Here is a 21,322-nt window from a genome sequence, read left to right as displayed (position 1 = left end):
CAATATCTAGTCACTTCCCCAGGCCGCTCTAACCAGATTCCTATCGACTTCACAACATGGAAGAACAATAAATCTATTGATCTCATACTTCATGGAGATAACACTTTAACTGATGACTAATAAATCAACGAGGCGTGCATAGAGGTATTGCGCAATGCGAACGTTAATTTTTCATTACCTCAGCAATGTCTTGATAATTATCTCATTATCATTCCTTCATGATATGAGTAGTGATATGTTTGGGCAAGTCATTTCTTCAAAGGTCGAGTAATTCTACGACATACCGACCATGGCTTCACTCTAACAAATTGATATTTTTGTCATCAGTAATTCGAACATTTGAAAAGTTTGAAATGACCTGGGAGAGCGTAAGGGAATACAAACGATCCTTTTATGCACTGTAATCCGTGAAGTCATGATCTCTATCGAACAATAGGTAAGAAGACATTTCAAATTGTTACACAAGTATAGGCTTCTATCTATAGGATTTACTTTCGAGCCAGTCAGTTATTGAAGTGCTCACAAATTCAATCTGAAATGATATATGGTTGTTTCTTTCATTTGTAAGTGTCTGAATATTACATATAACACATTAAACACAATAAGACCTTGGCGCTTTTGAAAGCAGCTATTTCAGTAAACCGTTGAATAAATTAGTGGATATAGAATTGAAATTTATTGGGTGCCTTTGTTAACTGACTGCCATCAAAATAGAAATAAACGACATTAAAAAAAGCCTTGTGGTTTATTTGCAAATTATGTTACCAGTTACCCTGGATTTCTCATGAATTATTTACACGTGGCTTCATTTAGCTATATTGTTTTCTCTTTGTGACGTTATTAACTGATGATAACAAGTCGGTCAACTAAGCAAGGATGTTCATTTTATTTCAAAAGCTGGCTTAAAGGACCCCTCTTAAGCGATAGCCTGTAACATTTTAGTAATACAGATGTTGCCCGCACTTCAGACTCCCATTCTGACTTCGTCTCTGAGACGTAATTGCAGTTACCTCGTTATATATTATTCAATCCATTTTGATTGACCAACGTTTGTAATAATTATATTGCAGTAATAGTTTGAATTCCAAATTTGACTTGTGCGTAAGGTGGATATAAGTTATAACGAATTCGCTATTCAAGTCGTAGGCTATCACTGCGACTTGGAATACGAATTTATTATTTCCACCTTATGCACAAGTCCGATCCGGAAACGTGTAAAAATGGAAAGAGGTGACCTACATCTAGTGAGCATCAGTATTCGTGAATTTGTACATGTATTGAAGATATGATACTACACGTATAGTCTGTATTTATACCTAGCTTATGTTAGAGTATGTCACACTTTGTGTTATCCCTGACGTATCAAGTATAAAAAACTCCTGTCTGCGCGAGCATAAGAACCAGTTACCGGCTGCATAGATAAACAACGTCAGTTGAATGGTAGCCTAGTGGCGAATGTGGTATTTGACCGCTTAATCATGCACGGTGTTCCTGTCCCTTGTGCCTCATTTTGGGTTTGGATCTGGAAAGTAATTGGAAATAATTCTATGATAGTTTTAGCCCGGGGGACCTTTTACAAGTGTTAGATCTAGCTTAAGTGTTGCTGATTAGAAACGTAATACGATTCCATCATAGCTACGGGGACACTGTTAATACCGTTAATGAGAAATACATGTATATTCTGCCCCTATAAAGTCCTCTTCAGGAGAGCTATTGTTTTTATTGGCTATTAAGTGCGGCAAGTTTTTTGTTGCCAGCCAAATGTGCGTACACCTACAAACAAACTACAGTGGAACCCCGGTAACACGGCCACTCATGGGACCGAGGTTGAATGGCCGCGTTACCGGGGTGGTCGCATTAGTGAAGTCGAAAATCCGGGGACAAAATGCATGATTAGGTTTTCCCCCAAAATTGTTGAACTTATTCATAAGTTCAAAATTTTTAAAAATTTCCAAAGCCAACATTTTTTTTGGGCTGATGATGTTTCTTCATTTTGAGCAGAAAAGAAACAAGTGAAAATAATATTTGGACTTAAAATTTTTTTCATCCTTCAGAGTTGAATTTTTTCATCAGTTCAAAATTCAAAAATTAAGTTCAAAATTCAAAAAAAAATTGACTGACGATATTTCTTCAATTTAAGCAGAAAAAACGAGTTAAAAAAAAAATTGTAATCAGAAATTTTTTCATCCTTCTAATTCTGCAAAATTTTCAATTTGCATATTTTTGTGCGATTCATTATTAGGCAACAGTAACAATATATAAGATTTTATCTTTGCAGGGTTCGAAGATGGGCTGACACTTTGGATTTTAGTTTGGCGGATTATGTACGCATGAATTCTGGGATAGATAAATTGGTTCAGGTAAGTTGTTTCTTTCATTGTTGAAATGCATTTTGGGTCAACAGTTCACATAACCATTTTGTTCCCTGCCGTTAACACTTGATATTTTAATGATTTGTTGGCCTCGATCGTGATCTTTTTTGTCTTTTCGCTTTCTAATGACAATATCTCTCTTGTCCATGATGTATCTGATATTTCCCGGCCGTGATGCTAAATATAGAGGCGGCTTCTCTACAATTTTATTGCTTGGCCGATTTCATCTCCTGCAGCATGCACCATCGGTGAAGCAGTGATGCGTCAAATGGACCAGAACTCTGGGTGGGCAGTTAGATGGATGTCTATTATGTTGGTATTATGATCACTGACAATTCTCTGTCATATTAATTTATATACATATATACGCTTCACTGAAATCTACATCAAACTGTTTTTTCCCTTTGTGCTAAGCGCATTCATTGGCCTTTTAGTGTACTATACGTCGCCTCATCAGATAAAAATAACCTTGGGCTACAATATATAAATTGAAAGAGCATCAATAAACTAACTTACAGCTGCAAAACTACTTAAAGTTTTTTCTTTCGATATAGTTAATGTACTTAATTGACCCTTTTATGAACTTTATGGGGTACTGCACGATGCCTTGTCAGGTAATATCCCTGACTTACAAGAGACAGTTATGAAGCACCATCGTGTAATGGAAAAGCCTTCGTTTCAGCCGCTCCACCAATCAATCAACATCCCAGACAATCCATTATATCTATTTTTTACACTTTGATGGATTTTTCAATCCGTTGCGGTCATTGATTATTGGGGGTTTCACATGAAGTATTCAGTGCGGCTATTGATTGTGACAAACGAAATACATCAATGACTTCGAAATCAATTTGTGCATTTAGCTCATCCACATCCATCAGGTTAACTTCCAAATATATGTCATATTAATTGCCAGCAGCCACCAAAAAATTCACTCGGGCGTATCAATGATTGATTCCGCTATTTAGAACTACCCACGACGGCATGGCGGCTCCATGGATACAGCATAGGACACAACCGTTACCATGGCAATGTAATCATTTGGTAATAAATAGGCAACAAGTGGAAATGCCCGTGGATATATTGTCGTCGCTATCACCCTGGGCTTTTCAATTATACACATTAATGTCGCTGGTGATGTTTTTTCACCACCTCTTCACCGAAAGTGATTGTTCCATTAGAGGTGGAGGCTGATTCTGTTCAGGTTGACGAAGACACGTTTACACCAGATTGTGTAGATCAAAGCACAGTGTTGAGGCCAGCTTAGAGTGATGCGAATGTATTCATTGTTAGTTGCTAGCTAATTGCACGCAAGCCTTTTGGGTGGATTTTACTTTCGCTATGTAAGGTTATTGGTTTTGGTACAGAGCACTCTTAGATAGTAATAAGCATCCTCAATGTCTTTGGGGTTTTGAAGAACCTAACGGGTTTCAGTTTTTCGTTTTCAACAGAAATATGCACACTTTGAGGTTTCTCACCGAGATGAAAAACACATGATAGAAACTCTTCGAGGTCTTAGAATATCTCAAAAAACATTTAGGGTGTTTTCGTATTTTCCGAAAAACCTCTCAGGATTGGCACTCATTACAGAAGACACAGTGCAATGTCATCATACTGGCAAATGTCGCGCAAAATACAACATGGGCTAGTGTTGGTGAGCTCGTAAGCGTCAAGAAGGCGAAACAGTAAGAATTATATGTTGTCATTCACAGCAATGCGTTGCTGTTAGGCCACTCTTGTCTTCTATTGTCGTGAAAGCTGCTCCATGATATCTTTCAGGAGCCCATATAGGATGTTGTTACCATTGTATCTGAACTAGAATGGCCATTCCTGCCTAATATTCCTATTATCATTTGTCCAACAGCAGGATCAAGGGCTTGAGCTAGAGACAAATTGTTTCCTGATTATCGTCATCTGGCTATCATCCGTTTCCTCCCGGTGATGGCCTTGTCTTGTTATGGTAATGTTGTCTGGGCCAACACTTCAGGTTCTGTACGGGGAATCAGTTTCACAGGAATTTGGCAGGAAACATAATTTCTTTGTCGTCTTTTTTTCCATGATAAAACCAAGTCTTAACTCTGACCCAATTTGTTTCTGTGTAACCTTGGAGTAATCAATCCAGTCGTACCTAAATTATTCTCGCCAAAGCCTAATATTTCAAGCAACAAGAGTACATGATAAGTGGTGCGTCTCAGTCAAACTTGACAGTCATCAGGTATTCTCCTAATGGACTTCATCACTTTGTTAACGGTTCTAAATCCGATCCTGAGCATAAAAAACTCAAAGTCAAATAAGGATATCTGAACAAGCCTAGCTTAGCAATCAGCAAAAAGCCATTTAGGGAAATTCAGTGGATTCTGATCACGTTGGTTGGATTTGAGGGTTTAGTGGCGGTAATTGAGTTTTCTGCTGTTTAATTTGCCTCGGTAATAAGGAGCTGAATAGCTAATCTTGGGACTCTCACCTGGGGTTGGTGATTGAGATATTGAACGGTAAAGATCGATTGTCTTTTCACTGACGGTTAAGGTATAGCCTTGTTCTCTACCTTTGAAAAACATCAGATCTTAAACTATTGAAGCTCAAAGCTGTCAACTAAGTTTAACGATAACCCTGTTCCTAAAACCTATATGGTAGCAATATTGACACTTGACATTGGGACAACCTTCAAGCTAACACTTGATCTTGACCTCCCCCATCTTGAAGCAATCCCCACCTTCAGTCAGTACAAATTATCCAGTTATGCAAACAAAAACTCTATATGCAACAAGCCACTCTTGTCGCAATATTCCCCTGGTTGAAGCACGGCTCTTTCGCGATAATAAAAGCTTTACCGAGGGCAAACATCTTGTCTTGAATCTCTAACCTATAGATGAGTGGCCAGTGGCTCGTTGATGAGATATGGCGAACCTACTTGTGAGGTAAGAGCGGTGCATTAAGCCACTTTAGCTCTCAGGGAAGGTTTCTGCCCACAAGATATCGTGAAGCCTTAAGAGACACCATGAAGAGAAATAATGTTCTTGCCTAATTCATTTGACCTTTTGGAACAGGGTGGTGCTCAGACGACTATCTGATCAGTTGAGATTCTTAATAGATAAAATGTAGAAATACTGCAGTAAACGATTTTATTGCAATATCCAGTGATTTATGATTATTTTAGGACTATTTCCAAATAAAAACCTTGGAAGACCAGAGGGAAATCGCCAGTGCAGGGATGGTTTTCCTGGTTGTCGGATTTTCAGATCAGATATTTGATACATTTCCTTCCAATCCTGGCCCTGTATATCCCAGTTATCCAGAGGCTCCCTGGGGGTATTCTTGTTACTAGAAATTAGAAGAAACGATTCGCATTTCATTTGACAGAAGGAATTGACTTGCTCACTGGGTTGATGAAACTGAATTCTCCTGTGGGAATGTAAGTGGAAAGCGTGAGTCTAGAATAAAAGGTTCCAATTTCATTGACTGCAAATATTATTGGAAATATTCATAGCAAAAAAGCTTAAAAAGCTTTGTGAATGATTATAAGTTTGGTCATTACTTATGTACACATTGTTGTAGTTCTTGGTAAACGTCGGAGGAGAAGTAGCTCTTACATATACACAGGCCATTTTAAAGCAGCATCTCAAGGGCAGCTCTTAGTGATCGGATGACATGGCGAAATCCAGAACCTTTCTACAAAAATCTATGGAAGAATCGAGTCAAAAACAGGAATATATTGTATGAGCGTGATAAACAAGTATCTTAACTTTCAGTGTAGTGTCTTCTGATGCGTCTTTAGGTCTAGAGTGGGTCTTTTGTTTTCTGGCATCTCCTGGAGCACGTCTATTGTTTTCTTGAGCCCGGGTAGAAATCAAAGACCTTCTGTAAGAGTCTTAATAAAGGAATCTTGTTTTTGGAACGTGATATACACTTGTCCTAAAGCTGCTAGGTGTGGGAAGGGATTTGTAAATAAAGAAGGTATGTACTGGGTTAGTTAAGATGCCGATACGGAGAGTGACAGTGATGATTTTTTCTGTCTTTATTGCAAGGGCTTTGGGCTTAGACAAGGGCTATGCTATTGAGCAATGGTCACAATTGCTTGACATTTGACATACATAGAGCATTCGTACGTGTTATCAAAAATATTCGAGGGATATATATTTTTGGTGTGTATAATGTATAAGGGCTAGTTTAGGCTGAGCATAAGTAGCATTGTTACAACCAACGTTTACGGTCCGCTCCAGCTTAAAATGGTGATGTAAAATAAAGTGTCAAACATTTTTTTCCTCGGAATTTGTTCTGACGCAACCAAACTGATGGATTAACTAAGCTCACATTGGACTATGAACTGCAAATTTTGCTTTGTACCTTTTCACGAGAAATCGATGTTGGCACCCGTTATTGCTTAAGTGCGAATATTTTAGCTTCAGAACGGAGAAACTGGAACCTGTCAAAGTCGGATTAGACGTACATGCATTGATTTGCGGTATTTCTTCTATATCTGGCAAACACTAGCCGCAGCCAACATTGGTGTTTTGGCTTTCATACAAGGAGTATGAATTGGACAGGACCAGAAGGCAATTTGTTATTCCTGGTAATTTACTCCTCTTATTAGGTTAAGCGTACATCATAAACAATTAATGCGATCACTAATGAATCCTTAGGCGCAGATGCACACAAAAATGCATGGTGTCAGATTTGTGAAAAAACATTTTTGGCGGTTTATTGTGATTCAGAAGAGCACTCTATTCTTTCGAGCCAACTGTTTTATCACTGCAGTGTTCGCATTTGTAGTTGTTACGAGTTTTTAAAATTGAAAAGCTGTAATTAATGAGTGGTATCTGTTCCCTAAGCGACCATACAGCCATCTTTCATAACTTGGAAAGATAGGAAAATGATGAATGGAACTGCGCTACTGCACTAAAGTACAGTAATGTACTGACATGCTACAGTGCGTAACACGTATGGGATTATGAAATCATTGGAGGGGGTATCTGTACACAAACAAAACCTATTTACTGTTTTTACTTTGATGAGAGTAGAAGAAAATATTCATATTTCACGTGCCATTTTCTTTATGCATGAAACATGTACGGTCTATGAAATACCAGGCCAAACATTGATGACAAGTAACCCACGCACGCTATGTAAATCAGCGCACGCATATCTTTGCGCTGGATACTTTGTCGGAAACTCGACTGACCTTAGGAGAAGTGATAAAGAGCACGACTCAAGAGCATGTCACATGTACGTGTATGAAATATTGTATACTGCTACAGCACTGGTTACCAAAGCCGACTTAGACCGTCTGGTTCATTGGATGTAAAAGTTCCTTATCATAGAGAGAATGCACTCCTGATGCAGAAGACTAAGATGAGAATTACATGGGGTGGCTTATAATCTTCTGTGAGATGCTTTCCAGAATGCTGGAGGGTAGCAGGGTATATTAACTCTCATGAGGAAATTAGCAAGGCCTCATGTTAATCTGATATGGACTGGATAAGATCAAGAAGCTGGAGTTCTATTAATCAAAAACATGTCAATGATGGTGATGATGACAACCTTTGGTTGGTACGAAAACCCGGTAATGACCAATTACAAATGTTCATGCTCATTAATAGTTATCTTTGCTCTAACAAGACATTGGCTCGTAAGATCAAAGAAGCCGGAAATTACTGTACCCAATTGTTCACGTCAGTGAAATGTGATTGCTGGGGATGTGGTAGTGCAGAAAGGATGATCAGTGCTGAGATATATTACATTTGTCTTGGCTTTCGCCTTCTTGATTGTGTGTTATGATGTCTAACACTCAATCCAAAGGCCTCGGAATCGAACCCGATCTGGTCGCTGCTTTATCATTCACAGGGCGTGGTCAAATAAGCGCTAAAATGACGGCAGCCATACACTTGATATCCCAGAATTGCACTGTTAAAACCTAACAGACGGACACAGTAAAACATAATGCAAGAAGTTTTGATCGTTCTCTAAGAGTGCCAGTTAACCTCAAAGTCCCATTTTAATCTGTATCTTGACATTGCGACCATGTCCCCTGTGTCTGACACAGTGATCGCATATTCTCAATCTCTCCCCGGACATTCTGGAAATCACTAAATAGCCAGTTAATCGGTTGTCATGCGAGAACTATGGATGGTTTCCTGATCAGGGTCTGGCTCCTACGTGATACATTACTCGTCCGCAAATCAATATTTCCACACCGCATGACAAAAGAAAGTTGAAGCCTGGAGCGTGGCGAGGAACAGTACATCGTTTTGCCAATTTATTACAAATACTTTACCATATTGTCTAGTGAGATGAAATTCCTTTCTGTAGATTTCTTATGGGGATGGCCATCGGTGAATGTATGTTTTGAGCGAATCTTCTTAATGACTTTACTAGAACACCCAGCGGCGCAATAGTCGTGTCGGAGGCAACGAAATTAGTTTTTGACACAAGCATCTACTTCCAACTTTGGTATATTTCCGATTCGAACTAAAGTTGATTTATATATCTCATTTGAGTAATCAGTCTTAACAGTTCACTTGGCAATTTAACACCAGAGCCCATTGTCATGTAATACTCGTATTGACAGTCTTTGCTTGCATTATTGTCATACCCAGACTGGTTCTCGTTCCCGGATACTGTGACCATTCCCTACGAGATGTTTCTGGCACAGTGTTTGTTATATTCGATTCAATTTGACTGGCGAACGTTTTCATGCTGATCTTCCACCTGCTACTTTACAAAAATATTTCGAATTGCAAATGGAACCTGCGCATAAATCTGATATAACGAAGTCGTAAACAACACTACGACTTTGAATACGACTTCATTATATCCGCCCGATGCACAGGTCTGATTCGGATGTTACTATAATTGTAAAGATGCAAGTGAAATATGAACCTGAAAACGTTCGTCAATTAAATTCAATCGAGTACATTATAAGATACTCCCAAAGTTGAAGTAGAAGTCGGAGACATAAGTATTGCCCAACCTTCGTATTATTAGAAAAATGACAGTAGACAATCACTCGACCTTCAGCGGTATGATTTATTTGCATTACTTTTAGTTCTCAGAAAAAATAAAGGGTTAAAATTAATAAAGGTTTGCCCCTTTTGATATTTGCTCTTGGTATCCACTTCTATCAACAAATATGTCGCTCAATCTTTGTTCAATAGAGGAAAACAAGGCAACAATCGTAGAATCAAAGAACCCGGGGCGGCTCTCTCACAAGTCGAATGTATTAATTTATGCTTAAATGAATAGCCTCAGGGAGTCTGACAATACTGAAACATCCGTGTCTAAATTTGGCTTGGTTGTTGGTAACTGTACTGTTTCTGTGTTAGTTTTTGGCTGATTTTGATCAGGTTAGGGTGAAGCCAACTAAAGTACATTTTCAGCCCAATGACGTTCAGGTTACTGTCTGATTATAGTTATGTTGAAGTGCTTCTTCCCATTTTGAGATAAATGAGCCATTGCCATCTGCAATATATCTATAAAGGACTGTGATTGATTTCGCTATTCTGCTCTTTTCGATAGGGATTCTACATATCAACCCAAAAAAATCACAATATATATTCTGCTCCAAACCAAGTAATTCTGTGTTCAGAGTATTCGGCACCAATTTTATATGATAGATGAAAAAAACACACACCTCTGATTTGCTGGATACAATCTGGGAAAAAAGTGAATTTAAATTTTGTCACAAGAAACTATCATGCTATTGACTGTCATAAGTTTTTACTGCATTCCACCATCGTTCATGTCCCTCCATCTCCATGCAAAATCTTCGCAATCAGGAACGTCAAATTATAGGGTTGCCGCGGAAATGAACTCTGTGCTATTTTTAGTGTCATCGCAGAATGATTGGCATGGTGAATACTAGTACTAGTACAGTATATCATTGGTTAGACGTATGTACGTCTGTAGAGTCATCCGGGGCGAATGACCTCAGTGAAGTGTCTTTGTGATTGTATTATCATGTGGGACATGACATCCTGATGTTGTATCAATAGTAACGAGGTTTTGTAGTTTGGTTTTTCCCTTGCGCGTTTACTTTCTATCCCTGCCCATCAAGTTATGACTCCATAATGCCAAGATGGCAGCAAAATCACACTTGCGGTATTGCTAACGGGCTCTCAGTGGTATTTCTCTTTGCAGTATCATGTGTGACATCACAATAAGAAGATTTTCGTGAGTGGCTAGCCATAACATTTATTGTATAGCATTACATTCTCTGACCAGGACACGTCGCCCAGTCGTGGTGTAAATAAGACATTTCGTTCAGTCTGCCCTACGTGTACGTCGAGTATTTCTATGCCTTCGATTCATTTGGTATCTTGGGAGTTAGATCGACCCGTACCAATATGATAAATCTGCATCGGTTACTTTCCTCAAGCAATTATTTAGAGCTTCGGATTAGGTATTGACCAGTCAGAATGCACGTATCATGCTACATCTCAAAGGAAGTCCCAACAATGCGATGATGCATTTCCAACGGCTGTGCTACTAGGTAGATTATTTCCGTCCTTTCCATCATGTTATCTTGATCAGGAATCAGAGTCACTTTCAAACTGGCTGCAAATGCATTGAAATGAACGCTGCCATCTTTAGTCGTAACAAGTTCCGATCAACATTCATTCGAAAAAAGTGAGACCCAGGAATCACGTGTCCCACACAACGAAATATATGATTTGAACGAGATATCTCATTTTGCCTAATTTGTACATTAGTGTGATTATTGCATGTTTTGTCTGCTCAGGACATGATGTCGTTCAAGAATTGAAATCGTATTGCTTATAAAAGAGAAACATGATGACGACATTGCATGTTGACGAGTTTGTACGCTGTTTTATTGCACTCGCGAGGACTTGATTACATATTTGCGAGCACAGTACGATGGATTTATTTCACCAGCTGTTGACTCAAGAATACATGTATGTAGACATATACATATGTACTCTAGCCTCTGTTAAATTTCATTAAATACTTGCTGTGTGGATTGTAAAAGTTAATATTTCGATATGTTATATGCATTTTGGACCCAAGTTCGAAAAAGTAATTGAAACAATCAATTAATTTTTCTCATTGGTGAATTGGTGGAATAGAGCAATAAAACAATATTTTGTGTGCATGTGCAGCACCTGTATTCCCATTCAAGTTCGATTTGTAACGAAATCTAGACTTATTTGCAATACGACAATGATGATACCAACATCCACGAGATTTAATCTAGCAAATGACCATCCCCTAACGACGAGATTGAAAATTGCCCACAATGCCAAATGTACTATTCAAAAGTAATTTGTGGAGATGGATTTCGACAGGCTGTACTAGGGGATTTGGAATGAATTACTGTGATTGGTTCCAATGCTAAGGGAGTTTGTCTCTTGGTCAGGGGTAATGATTGGCAATTCTAGTTGGGTTCGGATCTTTGGTTGAAAATAGGGTTGTTATCTATGGTCTCGAAAAAGCTTCAGATTTTGAATGACCTTTCAAGAGAGAGGCGCAGGGATCTGCAGCCATTCCGTCCCATTTAAAATAAGGTTATGCTCACTGATGAAGGCAGCCTATCATAGCTTGAGGGATAGACGGACCTTTCAAGTGGAAGACTCAACAATCTCTAGCCCATTTTACCCCATATGTCATTGAGATGAGGTTTTGTTTGGCAATCCCTAGCCCATTTTACCCCATATGTCATTGAGATGAGGTTTTGTTCGGCAATCTCTAGCCCATCTTACCCCATATGTCATTGAGATGAGGTTTTGTTCGGCAATCTCTAGCCCATTTTACCCCATATGTCATTGAGATGAGGTTTTGTTTGGCAATATCTAGCCCATTTTACCCCATATGTCATTGAGATGAGGTTTTGTTCGGCAATCTCTAGCCCATTTTACCCCATATGTCATTGAGATGAGGTTTTGTTGATGAAGCCACATTATCATAGCTTGAGGGATAGACGGACCTTTCAAGTGGAAGACTCGGCAATCTCTAGCCCATTTTACCCCATATGGCCTTGAGATGAGGTTTTGCTGATGAAGCCACCCTATCATTGCTTGAGGCGTAGGCTGATCTTTTTTATGAGTTGCTCGGCTATCTGTGGTCCACTTCGCCCCATATAGCCTTGAGGTGAGTAATAATGCTGACGAAGCCGTCCTTAAGAGTGAGCTGATCATTGAAGTGGGAGGCGAGGCAACGTGGTTCATTTAGGGCCACTTGAGCCTGCCATGAGATCGATTGCATTATTGAAGAAGCCCATTTCACTTGTCCAGTCAATTAAATCCTTTGGAGGAACATTTTGCTTCAGTCATAATTATTTTTTGAAAATACTCTCATCAGAAATCATGGTAAAAGACTGAACTAGCCAGCTAAAAGTGGTTCTGATTATGTGTTACAGTGATGTACTCTATGCGTTTAGCAAAGTCAGTCAAAATGATGAAGAACTGCATAGAATATGTAGGTCGCTGCATTTGACAAGACAGACTGAACCATGCAAATGGTCATTTCTCAGGAATCCATTAGCCTGCTTCGTCTAGTAAAGATGAGACGATAGGTCTATCACCTAGCTAATACCAATCATGCCAATACGCTTTGTGCAGCATCCGATGACCCAATGTCTGGTTTATACTTTGATGTCCCTGTGGTCAGTCGTCTACTTTGAAGTCTAGTCACAATGCCTCTACTCCTAGAATGGGAGAACAGCATCTGCTGCAAAGGAAGGCACAAAACTAGAAGTCATCAAGTGGATCTGGCTTTGCACTCAGAATTTAATTGAAAGGATGGCCATTTCTATTGCAGATGGTATTTCTCAGCGGGCGGTTGAATAATTTGTCGAATGTGTTAAATGGCGTCGTCCCTCTTCTGAGAAGAGATCCATGTGGTGGCTGTTGGAAAATTATAAACAATAGGTCATGCGGTTATTCTCTTTTCTTGTTATTGGTATGAATTGGTCTCGCCTTTGACAAAAAACTACCAAGTAGCATAGCTATCCCAGAAATGACCTTCAATGACCACTATCAACAAGTCGCGAGGCCATACGCGCTTGGATCCTCAAATAAGAAGGATTAAAATCATCATTGCCTATATCTCTGGGTTTGTGTTTCCCGTTTCAAAGTTTGCCTCCTCAGTAACTTCCTCCTCTTACATGGCCTCCAGGTCATATGGGGGCTTTGGGGACATCTGGATTGGATGAAGATTTATACACATTGGTTGGGGTTTTCAATAAAATAGGAATTGGATATTTGATCATTTACCATCAGGCAGGAGATTAGAATGGGCTCACAGTCGCAAATAGCCACAATCGAATTTACATTGCATCATGAACATAAAACATGAAGATCTACAGATGTGGTCGATGGTTACGACGGTTATTCCTTTGTCAAAATTTGCATCCCGCCTCCCGTCAGATTGCCTCTACCTCATATCAGGGCTCTGCTCGAAGAAACGAGACTGCTGAATCGAGATCCAGATTGCAATGAATCAATTATAGGAGACTATTCTGAGCACTGCAAAACTGAGCTGGATTCATCGATCAATACTCCATGATGGTGCGCGTATTGTAAGGCTTGCTCCTGCAGCGTTCTTTGAATGGCGATAGAGAGGACATGATGATCTCCCATTCCACCGGGAGCCCTGGGGTACTTGGGCCACAGATAAGTTTTGGTGACATTAGCACATTCATCATTTACGGACATTTATGGTAATCCGAGTTGTATTAACTGGGTGGAATTTAGCTGGAATGTTTTTGTGAAGATGCCGTTATGTAGGATGTGACTCCCGAGCCTTGGTCCAATCAAGTTCGCCACCATTTTCTACGGGTATTACTGAAAACTCGAGGAACTGTGCGTACCTACATGTACCAAACGAACGGCCCCTAATTGGCTTTTTGTTCGCTTTTGTCATGAGAAATCCAAAATATTCAACGAAATATCAATTTCTGTCTACTAAATCAGATTAATAGTTCGTAACATGTGGCTTTTATGGGCCTAGCCATTGTTCTATGCATTGCAATGTTTGTCTAGACTTGAGGTAGCTGAGGTGACTGTTATCTAAAAAAATTCAATTATATGTAGATGGTTTTGGTTAGGTAAAAATTTTCGGTTGCCTGTTAGTCAAGAACAATTAGACTGAAAACCGCCATATGGTGTCTTATTCATACTACTTGGTTCCATTTACACTCTGCCCAATGCACAGCTCACATATTCCGCTACGTCTGGACCTCTTATGCACTGTTCGTTGAAGGATTCGGTGAAAAATCTTGACATATATCCTGAAAAACATCAAGTGAAAAGTGGCAACAATTGCAGGCACCACAACAGCCTGGCTTTATCAAAGCTCATCTTAATATTTGATTTTCGCCAGTCCTACCATAAAGATCAGGCGGGCAAGATAAGAATAAAACATGTCGTACAACCGCAACCTCATTTCCATTCATGATTTTGTTATGGCTATCAGAAATCGGACTGATATTCGTCGGAAGTCGTCTTAAATGAATGGCCTATCAATCTCCTATTAACGTCATAGAAAACGTGACGTCTTAAATTTTCATCCAAGACTTTCAGGTTCCTAAGAGATCAAGGCAGCCATATATCTTCAAGATAAGAAAGTAATGTGTTGTAACTCGGCAATGTCATTTTCATACTAAATAGTGTTAGTGCTTATCAGAAATCTGCTTGATGAATTTCTTCCGAAGTTTTACCCCTAACCGATGTCGGGGAAAATTTCGAATGTGGTTGATAACTGAAGTGTTTCTATTTCCATTTTTAATAGGGCGAATCTAGCGTATCTTGAATATCAAGTTGTTTTCGTACAGTCAGTAGGTATTTTGCGGCATTGTTCTTCACACTGTTGTTTCAGATGCCAAACATAAATGCCAAATTGTATTTACTGGATTTTGTACCACCATGACCTACAAGGCTGTTGCCATAAACTTGCTTTATGAAGTTTTCTATTTATTCGAGTATATATGCATCCACCACCTGCGCCACTTCCTTTCAAACACCGATAATGGGTTTTGCAATTGACATTCTTTGCACATTGACATGCAAATCGAAGTACAAACATGCTTGATGCAGAGACACCCATGTGAGATATCTAAAAACCATTTACCGGATGTTGACAAAGAGACATTCGAATGGTGGAATAAAATTCGACAACACGCATATACTCGATAGTGAACAATAGCTGAATCTTCATCAATCGACATTTTGTTTGTCCAGCTCCCCAGGTGAACTCAACGAGAGATGGTTTGGACAGAATTTGTTATTTAGACAGTGCTTTGATAAGAGCTTGCTGCCGCTATCGTGATAGAAATAGGGTTAAAGGTATGCCACCGGGAATTACTCGGGCAATTGACCCTAGGGCAATTGTCTCTCGCTCGACACCTGCTGTGCTCTCGAGTTCAATGAAGTTGTTTACGATGTCTCATATTCCTATCCGATTTGTCCTCTCTCGTCAAGTGACAAGTTTTTTTTATAGTCTCTCATATCATCATGTATTCATGTTCTTGAATTAATCCGCAATATAGCTTCTCACTTCCTAAATATCAATTATTTCTTGCTGTTTTCATTTATCTCGATTTAAAAACTGCACTCGTGCTACTAACAATTGATTTTTTAAGAGGAAGTTTATCTTACTTCGCATCACTTAAGAACGTTTTTTTGGTGATGCAAACTGTTGACCTTTTCGCTGTCGCTGTTATTAACAGAATTGTTTAAATCTGTCGATTCGCCTGGTGAAGATATCTTAAAGAAGGATTCAGAAAATAGTTGTAGAAATAAAATGGCAGTTTAGTTTTTACAAGGTTTATGTGATATTAAAGATTTCATGCTCAATTTTAGCTTGTTGTCATCACGTACAAACCTTTTAGCGTTTTTATCCGATGTGTTGCTCTATAATCTGCAGATCCAGTGTTGCAATTTTTTAGTCACGCCTCACCCATTTGCCATCAGTGCTAGTCATTACTTCTGTAAGTCAGATCATTTCCTCAACATAAGACCAGAGATGACACATGGGTGTCAGAAAAGAATAAATAGTAACAAATCAGCTATATTTTTCACTTTCGCGCATACTGAAATGTCCTTAACCTTTCCAGTTGTCTTCTCTTCGGTATGTTCTGAGTATCATTTTGAGTCATGGTTATTTCTGTTATCACTGATTATAATTACGCCTAAAATAAATACGGAAATGAAATGCATGAATAGGGGAAGAAAATCAAGAAGTGCAGGCCTTTTGAGTCGCAAAAGGTCAAATTAGTAACATAGCCTCTTTTGAACAACCCAACCCTGGTGTGTTTTCGCTTATCTTCACATGTAAGAGCGTCGCCTGGGCGCGGTTACTTCGTCATTTAGAGGAAAACTGTAAAAATGGCCAGTGAGGAAGTGAATGCTGAGGCAATCTTGGGCCAAAACCTCAATATCATGATTGTGTGGCTTTGCCTTGTAGTCTCGACAACTAAAGCGAACAATCCTATCCATCCTCATGCGACGGTGTCTTTCTCTATAAACAAACATGATTGGATCTTCACTGATATATGCCAAGCCGTCAACACGCGACGGATAATGTATCTAAATCAACTATCGGTATGATGTTCTTTTGTGAACATTTGACGTGTCCTTCATTGTTGCAGTAAATCGTTTGCTCGTTGGTACTGGCTAACCATTATTGATAACATCGAAACTATTCATACTGAAGCACTGCATGCTTATCGCATTCAAGACGGAAAAGCTGTCCACCTGAAGTCTTCAGGCTCAATATTTAGTTTCTCTTAGTTATAAAAACGACTTCTGCCAAAATACCCCCAGTCTTGGAATAGATAATGTCAAATGATGTAGCGAAGCCATTTGAGTAAGATATTCCTAAGTCGTGAAATGTCAGGGAAATCATGTGGAAGTTTCAAAGGATTTCTTTGTGTGGTTGAAAGCTTTGACATCAGAAAAATGCAGCAATTGAAAATACATGTATGCCCAACACCATGACCATCATTGAAAAAAATCCCGCTTTGATGAGTCAAAGATGACGGTCTTCAATAGTGGAAGTGACACACGCCTACCTGGTAACTCTATGCTCTCATATGATATACTGTTTGTTGGGCCATATGTGAATTAGTGGTGTACGTAGACTTCAGCTATTTTTTTACGAGGCACATAACGCTATTGGTAAAACCTTTTATGAGCTGCTAAAGTTTAGTCTCAGAAGTCCCTGATGCCTGAAAGCTAAATCCTGAAAACATGTCAACTGTTGTATGTGTACATGTACACCATAGAAGAGTTTGACACTGTGGGACACATTATAAAATGACATGATGATTTCAGTATGTAGGACGTTTATTCTCTCAAAATAGATTCATATATCGTTTCAACAAGTACATGTAAAACACAAATGTTAAAAATAGGTGTGCATTGAATGTATGAACGGTACAGATGAATCGGCGATAAAGTTGATAAATAAAGAAATGTCATCAAATGAGAAATCAGAGTTTATACAAAGCCGAAATGATGTGTATTTTCGCTAGGTTAGGACAGTCTTGAAAAGCACGACCGCCAAGCAGTTGACGGAATGCCTGGCGCCCAAAACTGAGCAGTGTTATATTAGGGATCAAATTAGATAATCGTTCTCGTAACCTCTAGAAATCCACCGTGCCATCCACGTCGGAGGCCTAAACTTATGCCATCATTTCCAAGAATGTTACTAAACACATGTCACAAGTCAAGCATGTCGGAGTCGAGCACAATGCGGAGAAATAATCGCAGTGTCCAATCGAATGAAAGTAGCAGTTCGGACAACAATAGAATCGTCTGACTTAATCCCCGCCTTACACCCCCCAATTTCACAAGTCACAGAAGATGGGCCATATTTACAAAGCCCTCGCAACTTTTCGACCACGCTAATCTTTTGTCCGACAGTCAGTGAACAATAGGGTGTATGCAGGTGAACAATAGATTTGCGGGGTCGCAAAGATGCGAGGGCTTTGTAAATACGGCCCCTGGTCTTTATTGTGACCGGAAATGTATTCGCTATGCAATACGGTCGTGTCGATTGGGAACCGTGACAAGTTCCATGAAAGGGTTATTCCAGGACCTTCGCTACCGATCAAGCATATGATAGATGATATTCACATGGACCCATGTGGTCATAGCAATACGAAAGGTTAATAAGCCTGACAAAAATAGTTATAACAAGGTTCATAGGGCTGTTCAGCTATGCTATTACATTGTCTAATTTTCTAGCCAGACGCAGCGCAACAGCAACAGACCACGCAACACAACAGCAACAAACCATGGTACCCAAGATGTTTTCCCAAGGCTGATTTTTAGCTGGGTTATTAATGAAGTTTTCTATTGGGTTAGTAGTGAATAAAAATCCATGATTAAGAAGTTGCAGTCTCAGTTTGGCGCCGTCCACATGTAAGCTCAAGGACACTGTGCTTACCATGGATATGCCATCGGGAAAAATAAGGCCCCACCATGTCATGTATTGATGAAGCAAAGTCCCGAGGCCAGCGACACAAGAAGAAGGAACCTTATTAAATACAATCTTCTCATCAGAATCTTCATACTGTTTGAAGTCTCGGGAAGGAACAACTACAGTTCATGGCTCGTCCCCACAGGCCAAGTTTGAAAATTTCCGCCTCTATCGAGTTATGGTGTTATAAATAGTGTACAGCAAGCCGTAATTATTTCATATCAAGATTCATTATCTTGATACAGGGGACTTTAAGCCTTGAGCAGTTCCTTTGCCTGTCAGACAAAGTTTGATGTAGAAAGGCCAGGGATAGTTAGGAAAATATGACTTCTTGCTATCATGTATAATAATAGACTCAAATACGACAGCGTGTTTAATGGAATGATTTTCTAACTACTTCATCTTTCGCGTTTGGTATTTGGTTGGTGGTGTTCAGTCATCATAATTCTAGACCCTTGTCTTAATTCAGACATTCTCCATTACTGAATTTGGGCGAACTTAGAAAAGAAGGATCACAGTTTGAGACAAGTGTTCAATTTAAGACATTCTCCATCACTGAATTTGGAATCGATATTTAAATTCAGTAATTCTTCAATACTGATTTTGGACCGACTTAGAAAAAGAAAATCATAATTTGTAACATATGACCAATATCAGACGTTCTCGATTACTGAATCTGGACTCATAAATAATGAGAAAAAAGGTCTTAATTTACAGCACCTGTCTAAATTCAGAAATTCTCCAGCACTGTATTTGGAATCTCTCTCCAGCTTTAGTTATTCTTCAATACTAATTGATATCCGGCTGTACAGTGTAAAGTTAGAAAAATAGGTACGAGCCTTCCTCGTTTTTATTGAAATCATATTCAGTGCATTAGCATACTTATTGGAAGCATATTTAACTACCCCGTGCTTTTAAGCGCAGTCTGCGTGTCAGCGATGCCTGAACTTAGCAATAAGACCCCAGGAATTGCGATCATGACGTCAATGCCTTATCTATATAACCTATCTACTCGAAAAACTGCTTTTATATAGCAGTAGGTGTGTTCTAGACAATCTTCTGGCATTGTCAATTCCGTGTCCCAGCAGATTTTTTCAAATAATGATTTTTGCATGTTTGGATATATCCGAACTGAGTGATTGCTATTTGGATATTTAGCTCTCTTCAGAAGACATCCTTGCAGAATCTAATGCTTAACATCCTTTTCATGATATCTCTATAAGATGTATAACTTGCGCAACACCTTTAATCTACTTTTGCGAAGAGAGACTTCTTCATCATTGCGTTACAGTTGCCCGTCGGTTTACTCCAATATCACAAATTGATTTGTTATGCTATCTTTCTCGTTGCAAAGAATATGTCAAGGAGATTACCTGGTGGGAATACAATTGAACTGCGTACGAGCTGGCACGACAATGTCTCCCAGTAATGAAGGGATGCGGTTTTGGCCAATAGGGGATTCGGTGTGATGGTGTAGTTATTTAATTGTGTCGTGTTTGTTTTAGATTTTTCGATGAACTCTCCGACTCTTAGAAGAAAGTCTGAGACTCCTTCTTTCTTTTGCACCAATAACAGGTTCCGTGTTTGGATTGTGGCAACTTGAAAAAAAACTTCATTCAATGTAATTTAATGTTTTTGGGCAAACGTTGGTAACTTTTAAAATCCGAATAAACTGATTTGATTTTCAAGTCCTAAAACATTTAACCATCACCTGAACACGAGATGATTATATTTAAAAAATGAATTTTACCTCACGGTACTCTCCAAAAGGATCGTATAATCACTTACCTTTAACTGGCCTGAAACGGCTAACTGATGATCCGAATTCTCCATAGAACGAGATATAATATTTGATGAGAGCATAGTCACGGGAGTGTGGAGTGAGATACATGTAACTAATCAGCTATCAGTTCAACAATTTTCTTCGAAAGCTCAAATTTCACTGTTCATTAGTTTGAAAGTTGCACGTTCAATTCCAAGAGGAATTTTATCCGTTATACTTCTAGCAAGAAGTACGTATTGTTCAAATAATGTTAGGGAAAATGAATGATAGACTGGTTGTTAGTGCTTTAAATTGTAACTTCAACTCACAAGAGACGTTTTCTTCTTCAAACAATATAAAGTTTAGATAAATGATCACAAATTTTGAGGAAACTATGAACAAAATGGTTGTAAGTGTTGTAAATTGCAAGTTAAAATCTAAAGAGTCGCTTTATTCTTCGACTAACACTATCAGACTGCCAAAAATTGCAGGATTGACCCCAGGAGACATTTTCCTGTTCCAACTCCCAAGAAACAAAGTCACATTTAATTTCCTTCGGTATGAAGACAGCTAATCCAAAGAGGATCGCCTGATCGTACGCTGTGTGATCGCAGTAATAAGCCACCTGATCTATCATCAAAAGGCAGAGATCAGGTGTTGGCGCAAACCTGCCAAATTATTTCCTGTATCTTCGGAGAATCAATGTCGAGGAATCTCGGTGCGCGTCATGCAATCTGATATTGGTAAACGTCTG

At 39.1% G+C, this 21,322-nt stretch overlaps 1 protein-coding gene across 8 annotated transcripts in view; it reads left to right on the top strand.

Annotated features, from left to right (window-relative positions):
- Positions 1 to 21,322, top strand: part of LOC135491687 (voltage-dependent calcium channel subunit alpha-2/delta-2-like) — a 92,143-nt gene that overhangs the window by 15,607 nt on the left and 55,214 nt on the right. For all 8 annotated transcript variants that reach the window (XM_064777697.1, XM_064777701.1, XM_064777699.1 and 5 more), the window contains one exon: positions 2,279 to 2,360. In XM_064777697.1, coding sequence (XP_064633767.1) covers positions 2,279 to 2,360 — 82 coding nt within the window. The remainder of the gene's footprint in view (positions 1 to 2,278; positions 2,361 to 21,322) is intronic.

Source organism: Lineus longissimus, chromosome 7 (assembly GCF_910592395.1).
Source record: "Lineus longissimus chromosome 7, tnLinLong1.2, whole genome shotgun sequence".
Lineage (NCBI taxonomy): Eukaryota > Metazoa > Nemertea > Pilidiophora > Heteronemertea > Lineidae > Lineus > Lineus longissimus.
Note: the sequence above shows the minus strand (reverse complement) of the source record. Positions and strands in the feature narration are given on the sequence as shown.